General features: G+C 38.7%; 1 protein-coding gene across 1 annotated transcript; it reads right to left on the bottom strand.

The window, feature by feature from the left end:
• Nucleotides 1-1,922: 1,922 nt before the first annotated feature.
• Nucleotides 1,923-7,815, bottom strand: bco1l (beta-carotene oxygenase 1, like; the record flags this gene model as incomplete). The annotated part of the gene is made up of 11 exons (XM_083690857.1): nt 1,923-2,083; nt 2,193-2,304; nt 2,401-2,495; nt 2,959-3,064; nt 3,220-3,483; nt 3,619-3,839; nt 4,035-4,182; nt 4,273-4,420; nt 4,554-4,683; nt 4,778-4,906; nt 7,752-7,815. The coding sequence occupies 11 exons, from the start codon at nt 7,813-7,815 to the stop codon at nt 1,923-1,925; spliced, it is 1,578 nt and encodes a 525-aa protein (XP_083546983.1).
• Between the last annotated feature and the right edge of the window lie 1,387 nt (nt 7,816-9,202).

A 9,202-nucleotide genomic window follows, 5' to 3' on the forward strand; every position in this document is an offset into this window, starting at 1 on the left:
TCTACTGGAAGTCCCTGCAGCTCCAAGAAAAGTATTAGGCACTCTATGTTCTGTTGTGATTATTGTGATGTGATTTTAGGGGAATGAAACGCTTAGGCTTAATCATTTGGTGGTAGCACTGTGAAGAAAACACATTCTTTCCACCTTTCACACAAAATGTCTCGATTTCTGGAAATACTTGCTTGATAGTTCAGTGTTGACACTTATGACTTGTTGTAGCACTGCTGTTACATGTTTAATTTCTGGTCTAAATTTATCTGGAGGGTTACTGTCTTTTTGTTATAAATACTATTGTTTTGGTTTCACAAAACGTTTTTATATTATGTAGTGTAGTACATACCATCTAAAAAAAACACTGTTAAATGTTTAAATATATTCGTATGGTTGTTCTGTTGTGTTCATGTTTTGTTTGTTTTACATCTGACTCCTGTTCATCATCTTCATCAAAATTGTGCCACAGTAGTATACAAACATGAATTATGTTCATTATGGATCAAGGATCAAGAAATTATTAATTGAATTATGGATCAAGAAATTTAATAAGGTTTGTTTAAAACGTTTACTTCATGGTTGAAGAGATGTCTCACCTCATGGCAGTGGGATTTGTAGGAATGTATCATACATGATCAAAAATAACCCTTTCAAGATGCCATCCTTCAGAGGTTCTTAGAAGTTGATAGTTTTTAAGTTTTTGACACTTAACATTACATTAATAGTTAAATTTCACTTTAAGATATTAAGTGGTCCTATTCAGTTAAGTTAATAAAAACATATTGATTTTAAGGAAAGTACCAATTGTTGAAAGTACCAGAGGCAGACTTTTATTCATATGGCTATCAAGTTGCATTGCCGTGTTCTTGCACCTACAGAATCACTATCCATAACCTAATCTTTGAGGTCATTCCACTTTCAGTAATAACGTCATATCTCGTCATATATCACATAAGTCTATGTTTAGATACCAGATAGCAGTGGTTCAGTCAGGACACTCACATCAGTTTGAGCATTTTTACATGAAAATAGTAATACTGTACATTTAAGTTTGGCGTAATAGGTTGGCTTGGCTCTGTATAGCTCCCTGCCCGGGAGTTAAATGACCACAACATATAAGTATACAATATGGCAGGGAGCCGATGACTTATCAAGCCCCCATAGGTAGGCTACATACAGAGCCACCGAGTGGGTAGAGGCTGGGGTTGGTGGATGGGACAACCACACAAAACTTACTGTCATAGCCAATGCAACCATGTCACACTGATACTATGGAGGAGCGTAAACTTGGCTGCTTTTAAGCCACTGACCCTTGAACATGTGATGGTGTTTTTGCAGGAAAGCTGGTACAGTATGAACCAGCTTTCCTTTCCTGTCACCTGATGGACAGCTGTGCCGACAGCTGCGACTTAGAGTGCCCTGCCTGAAATAACGCTATGCTCCATTTACAAAACATTTATTTATATATATTTTTTTTAAAACAGACGATAAAGTACATGTTAAACACATGAAAGTAATATTGAATTCACATTCAAAAGGGGCTGTGTTGCTTTGCATCACTAGCATTTAAAAAATATATATAATTAGCAATTTGTTGCACATGAAATACCCAGAAATTAAAAACATTTACATTATGATGACTAAAGGCACTGAAGATATCAAGTCAAGCTTTACAGACTGATGTTGATGTTGCAATATTTTTTACATTAAAAATGTCTGATTTTATACAACCACTGATTGAGGTTATGGTTCTCTGTTTCAGATTCTTCAAAAAACACTAAGTGGTAGATATTTTGTTAACATCATATACAAATTCTATAAATCATATACAAATTAGAGTAAATTCTACTTTAGGACTTGTTTTGGCATCAACGTTAGTAGAGAGGTTGCCCCATCTTTGAAAAGTGCAATAACTCCCCCTGCTGGACATGTCAGTCAGTGTTCTGAGAGGGAATGAAGTATCCATGCAGATCCATGTGAACACTGGTGTTGATTGAGGCACGAGCAATTTCTTCAAAGGTTTTGGCATTGAGGATAAGCATGAAGGGGGGTACCTCTGGTTTGAGTGAGACGACGGAGGACAAAATGACACCTAAAAACATAAAACAAAGAAGATATCAATTCACTGCTTCCACGATGACATGAATATCTGGTGATTAATAAAGGCTTTGTAGCTTTGAGGTGAGGTATTGTTCTCTCACCATCATCCTCCTCCACAGCGCCGGGTGAGGCAACAAAGACAGGCTCAGACGGGCAGCAATTCTCCTCTGTCCACTCCACGTGCTTTCTGGTCACTATGTCCAACTTCCCAATCTATAAGAAACAACACAAGCCGGCAGTAGATCAGTACAGGAGATTTGAGGAGCCACTTCTCGGTGTCAGGAAAGATCGATGAGGAGGATACCATACCCTATTTGGGTGTGGAGAAAGCTCTACCCTTGAGCCATAGAAGTAACGGTACTTCTTGCAGTTGAATTTGTAGTTGATCCCTGGTAACTCCAAACCTGTTTGTGTACACATGGAGATGAATGAACACATATTCTTAAATGGGGTTACATTATGAAAGTCTTATGAAAGGATGAAAAATATACATGTATATGTCCTTCAATCATCCCTTACGAGCTAATATTATATAGCTAATATGTTATGTAGCATTTGACCTCTCACGGGCACTGTACACACTAAAGCTAAATTCAGTTCTCAGTCTTCTTTTTAATGCTTAATAGTGCTTATTTCTTTTTAGTGCTTATTTCAAGTTTGCACAGTACTCATACATACAGCAGCATTTCCTCCCCTCTGATAGGTGCGTTTGTAGAGAATGAGAATGGGAGTGACTACTGCTAATAACTTTGGTTTGTCGAGCCAAAAGTGTGTAGGTGGCCTTAGTGTGTTTTTTTCCAGTAGTAGGCCTGGTACATATCTCATACCCAGCACTGTGATGCTCTGGAAGCATCGGAAGTGTCTCACCTTCTAACAGTGTGTCAGGCAAACAATAAACAGAGCCATCTTCCTGGATCACTGCTTTGGCTGTTGTGTCTGTCAGTGTCACCAGGTTTGTTTCCCTTGGAGTGTCCTATGACAGACATTAGACTAGTGTTTATCTTTAGATAATGTATATAAATCAAACAGTATTAATATATAGTTAATTCATAGCGGTATATGATTTGATACTTTAACCACACTGTCATATCAATGCATACTGTACAACGCAGAACCGAATCTGAATACCTTGTCAACACCGAGAGGCAAGACGAATCTCTGGCAGATTGGTGGGGAGAAGATTCTTTTCTCGATTAATTGTTCGCTATCCAGCCTCAAGTTCTCCAAGTAGAACATGTCGTACAGGCCGCTGTCCTCATAGGTGATCATGTCGAACACCACGTGTCCGTTATCCTCGTAGGCATTGATGTGATGGAACACCACCAGGGCATCTGTGTAGAACTTAGTGGACACAGCCTTCCCTGTCTTCCTGTTGATCAGGTGGATCAGCGTCTAAACAACACAACAGCCAAGAGAGAGAGAGAATGGAAGGTTAAGGAGTGTTGCCCAACCGACGTTATCAAATCAAAATGAAACACAGAAGATCATTATTCCATTCTGCCAATCAATCAAACAGGCAAAGCTTACAGTGTCCTCTTTGTCGTATTTGAGGCAGCTGCCCCAGTTGACCCCTCTGAAATAAGCTGTGGCTAGTTTGAGGATGTCCAGTTTGTAGGGCTGCTCAACGAAGACAATGTAGTTTTCCGTCATGCCGAAGCTGTGGTAGTAGCTGGGGAAGAGGGTGGAGCGGAATGGTATAGAGCACACCTGCTCCACCTTCCGCAAGGCTGGCTTCCCACGCTCTTTATCTGGAAGGGTAAGGAATATTCTAATTTAATAATATAGTGTGGTCATTCAGGGACATATTTCCCCCAAACTGTGTAAGGAGGGCTCATAGGGATGGTTTATGAAGACTAGAATATACAGTATGACAGACCGTGCCAGGTAAATAGTGGTAGACCATAAGATAACGTGTAATCCCAAAATGATACTGTTTCTGATACCTGATGCATCGACTGGGACCTTGAAGATGACATATTTGGGTTTTCCAAAGCCCATGATGGCCGTGCCCATGTTGTAGGTGTTGCCCTCATCATCATAGTGAGGGTGTGCGGTCGCCAGGTTCACAGCAATGTGGTCCCTGTAGTTAACCTATGGTTTAGTTTACATGATGGAGGAGAAGTCAGAGCCAGTCATGTTAAGTTTCCAGAAGAATGATTTAATAACTGAAATTGAACTTACCTTTCGGACAGTTTCCAGGGTCATCGGGTCAATTTCATTCATGTAGTTGACCTCTGATGAAGCATAGAAATCCTCACCATATCTAATGATGTTTATTAGGTTGTTATCTGTGAAATCAGGGATTGCATTGCAAAGGTAGGTGAATGCTCTGGAAGACAAAACAAAACACAGACTTAAAACTACTGTTAACATCACATCGCATGAATCATGGGACACTCAGTTACAGTAGGAATGTGGGATATCTAGATATCTGGTTAGAGTTTAAAAAAAGAAGCACTTACTTTGAGAATATGTTTTTGCAGGGGTCTGGGTAGATCATGGTTCCAAATTCAGACACAATAATCCTGTTTGCTGCTGTGTTTCTCTTGTAGGTATCACTCTTCAGGAACTTACTTCTGTAATACACATCACCTATAAAACACAAACATTTTCAGCCTTAAGTGCTTTGGAAACAATTTGATTGTATTATTTGTTCCATAGTTTGTGTTGTTTGTCCCCCTCTTACCATCTTTAAAGGTGAAACTATGAATTAAGGCCATGCCGTCAAACCAATGGTTGTACTCGGCCTCTCCCACTTTGAAAAGTCCAGGTCCATTGCGAAGAAGTGTCCCCTGCAGCCATTCAGGAACAGAGCCTGCAAACACATGAGAAAACATACATGTAATCCTCACTGAAGACTTGGAATCTGGAATCTTCTACCTCTGTCTAAAAATACTGGGATATTGTTCTACCAAGGGGTTTAGGCATGACACCTGACACTTGACTGATTCCTCTTGTAAGGTTTGTAATGAAATAAGGACTACAAACCTTAAACCTTAACCTTTTTAAACTGTTATAAACAATAGGATGACAAGAAAGTCATGTGGCTGATGAATTGCCTATTCCCCCAGACTGTCTCTCTCCTATCACAGTGGTAAGGAGCTAGACCTGAGAACAGATTAATGTAGCTGCCCCATCCAGGCAAGTGTGTGATCAGCTTCAGGGACCATGTATGAATCAATAAACCTCTGTATTTGGTTGCCTTGTATTATTATCATGATGACCTTGCGGAAGAAAAGTAGGTCATGTGTGCAGGCCTAAGAGAGCTGTTAATGTCTAGTATTGATTGTAGACTTTGTGTTCACCTTTGGAACAACATTTTTAAAACGAAAAAAAAAGCACTTTTGAACTCAGCAATGGGCTGGTAAGCCAAGGAAGACTTCTACAGTGGGGTACTGAAGAATGCTCACCATAATTAAGAAAAACCCTAAAACAACTGTCCCACAGATCAGGAACATTCTCCAGGAGGTAGGTGTTAAAGTATGAGACTACAATCTGCAGAATACATCATGAACCGAATTATAGAGACTTCACTGCAAGGTGCAAACCACTAGTTACAGTTTGCTAAATAGTACCTAAAAAGCCTGAAGAAGTCTGGAAAAAAGTCTTGTGGACAGATAAGATGAATATTATCATGTACCAGAGTGATTGCAAGAAGAATGTTTAGAGAAAAAAGGATCTGTCCAAGATTTACAGCATACCACCTCATCTGTGAAACATGGTGCGGGGGGTGTTATGGTGTTATGTAACTGCTGATGGCAGCAGCAGAATGTATTCTGAATTGTACAGAAACATCTTGTCTGTTTGAGTACAAGCAAATGCTTCCAAATTCATACAGACAATGACCCAAAACATACTGCCATAGCAACTAGGGAGTTTTTCAGGGCCAAAAAGTGCAAAGCTATTGACTAGCCAAGTCAATCTTCACATTTAAATCCAATTGAACATGCATTGGCAAAAATACCTCAAAACAAACAACAACTGAAGATGGCTGCAGTATAGACCTGGCAGAGCGTCACCAGAGAAGATACCCAGCTTCTGATGCGGTCAATGGGTCGCAGACTTCAGGCAGTAATTGCATGCAAAGGATTGATCAAATACTAAACATAAGTGCTTAATTTGGACATTATATGACTCATTACTTTTGGTGGCCTGAAATAAAAAGTTTTTTTTTTGTTTTCTGAATGGTGAAACCAACATGTACAAAAACACAATCTCTAACCTCATAGAAATTGTTTGATTTCAAATCCAAACGTATAGAGTATAGAGCCATAAGTAGAAAAAATGCTTATGCAGGGCACTGTATTTCTCAACAATCTAATCGTTATCTCTTGCAGCAGGGCCCAGTATTTCAAAACTTTTAATCTGGATCAGAATGCTATCTAGGAACAGATCGAACTGGCTGATTTCCCCTATACTACTAAAAATCTGCCAGATAGATCTGATCCTGGATCGCAAAAAATAATCCAGGTCATTCTAGATTCAAAGTTTTGAAATATTGGACCCAGTGATTTGTAGATCCGTTATTCTACACCGTGCCTTGTCCAAATCTTACTTGTGTGCACTGTCTGTGGCCAGTGTGGTAAATTGTCCCACTAGTTACATTTTGATATACACCTAGTTTTTGTCACAGGTTCAAGAGATTTGACAGTTAGTCAAGTTCCTATAGTAGGGGGAGAACCTGGATGAAAGTAACACTTTTTTTTTCAGAGATCAATAGAGCTAAAGCCACCACATGTTATGACAAATACGGTATATGTCCTCTACTATTAGCAACTGTAATTTAATTTCTAGGTTTAATCAGTTTAAATTAAATAGACTGAGAAAGGTGTTGTGTCAGATCGTGTTCTGTTTTCAGATAGTGTTCCCTCTCTGACAGAATGTGTGTAATAATCTAATGAACATTATTGTAAAAATAACAATGATAGTGGCTTACACTTATGACACTTGGTCCTCCAAAGCAGTTTTGTGATGACTAATTATGGTTATTGATGATGCCATGAATATTAATGTTATATTTTGCAACCTTTGCAATTATGATTAATTACTACTTCAGTAATTATTGCCAATCATGTTATACCCCTGTTCATCACATTTTTGTAAATATTATAACAGTGATTTTGTTATTTCCATTCACTTTAGATAGGCTGTAATTATGAATATAATGATGTAGTTAAAAAATATGTATATTTTATGTTTAATGTATTAATCTGTAAGACGTTTCTGATACTTGCAGATGACATATGTTTGACTACATTTGTAATCATATATTGTTCAAGTCAAACATTTTGATTCATTTTGTGTTAAATTTACAAATTGAGATAACATAAATTAATGTTCTGAATTAAATAATTAATGTTAAAATATTCTTAAAATGCAGGAAAACACTTGGAATGCAATGGTGGAATGTAAGTAAGCCATCATCAATAAAGTTTTGCCTTATATACCTCTTAAAACCACAATGAATAGAGGGGGAACATTATCTGACAAGGGAATACATACTGACAAGACATCACAACTGGACTGTCACAACAATGCGATTAACTCGATAACAATTCTACATAAAACACATCATTAAGTAAATGAAAACTCTGATTAACTCTCTATAAAAAATAACCCTGTAATAGAGCAGCTATAAGCGAGGGGTTTGACTTCTCTACCTTTGATTTCTGCTTTAAGAGGTTCTGGCGTTTCAGATCCGTTCTTGCAGAATGCGACTTGCATTTTCAGTCCTGTCCGCTACGGCGGTGTCACTACACAAGACACCGTTGTGGTTCCTTTTCAACCAGGGATGGTTATATACGTAATCTTTAGACGGGTCGTCAACTTCTACCTGGTTTGAGAAGTGCATACTCTGTGAAATTGATTACATAACGGTACCACATGCTATGGTCACGTACAGCGTAGTGGGATGATACTGTGTCTTCCAATGATAGAATGTAAAATTACAAAACAACCTGATTGCTTATCGGTTATCTAAATTATAATTGCCGTAAACCACCATCATACACAGATAAGAAGAGTTATATTTGAACAGTTAACATTCTCATTAAGCCTCTGAGTCCAACCACAAAGTATTTGTCAAGCATTTTTATAAGGTAAAGCTTTATTCTACAGAGCCCTTAAAGTTGATCAAATATGTTCTAAATGAATCAATAGTCCTGTCAGATATATGTATGCTATATTCTAGATTGTCTGTAATCTGTTCGAAAATGGAGCATAAACTTTGGACTTGAAACGTCACCATTGTAGTTTATTTGCCTTTATTATTACACTTATAGTTATTGGCCTTATGTGACCTGTAAGATTATGGCTTTACAGGGGATAATTCCTGTCAGTGATTAACACCTGGGCCTGTAGTAGGACAGTAGGTCTACGGTCCCACTGAAACCAAGATTCTGAAGGATTTGTCAAAACAATGAGAAATAAATATCCTGATTGAACCACACTAGTGTAATGGAGGTGGTTCTCCCCCGAGACCTGAAGACTTACACTCACCAAACACTTTATTAGAAACACCTGTACACCTTCTCAGGGTGGAGGGGGTGTAATGGTGTGGGGAATCAATGCCACGAAGAATTGAGGCTGTTTTGAGAGCAAAGGGAGGCCCTACCCAGTATTAGTATAGTGTTCCTAATAAAGTGCTCAGTGAGTGTGTGTTATCTCCCTGAGCTTTTGCTCTAGGCTTTAGCTCTGTGGGCTAAAACAGTCTTTTTGCACGCAGTAGACTCCACCACTGTGCAGCAGATCCTTCCAAGCTGTTTTGAACTATACAATACAAATGCATCTCTGTTGTTTGTATTATGACATGATGTTGTCAAGGGAAAAAGATGTCTCAATGTCTCAATTGTCTTGATTGATCTGTTTGTGCCAAAACACGTAAAGCTTATCTCTCCCTGCAGACTGTGAAGTGTTACAAGGACAATGGCAGCTTCAGAGGTAGAGGAAGGTCTGGGTTATTGACACAGGGGACTGATGTCCTTATTACAGCCCATACACAATAAGCCTGTCCTTCTCTGTTTGTTTTTGTACAAGAATAATGCATCAATTGGGACCTCACAAAGTCAAGAAGCCTAGCGATAAGTCCATTGTTGGGGCCCAAACAGAGAGG

The sequence above is a fragment of the Argentina silus genome (assembly GCF_951799395.1).
Source record: "Argentina silus genome assembly, chromosome: 19".
Lineage (NCBI taxonomy): Eukaryota > Metazoa > Chordata > Actinopteri > Argentiniformes > Argentinidae > Argentina > Argentina silus.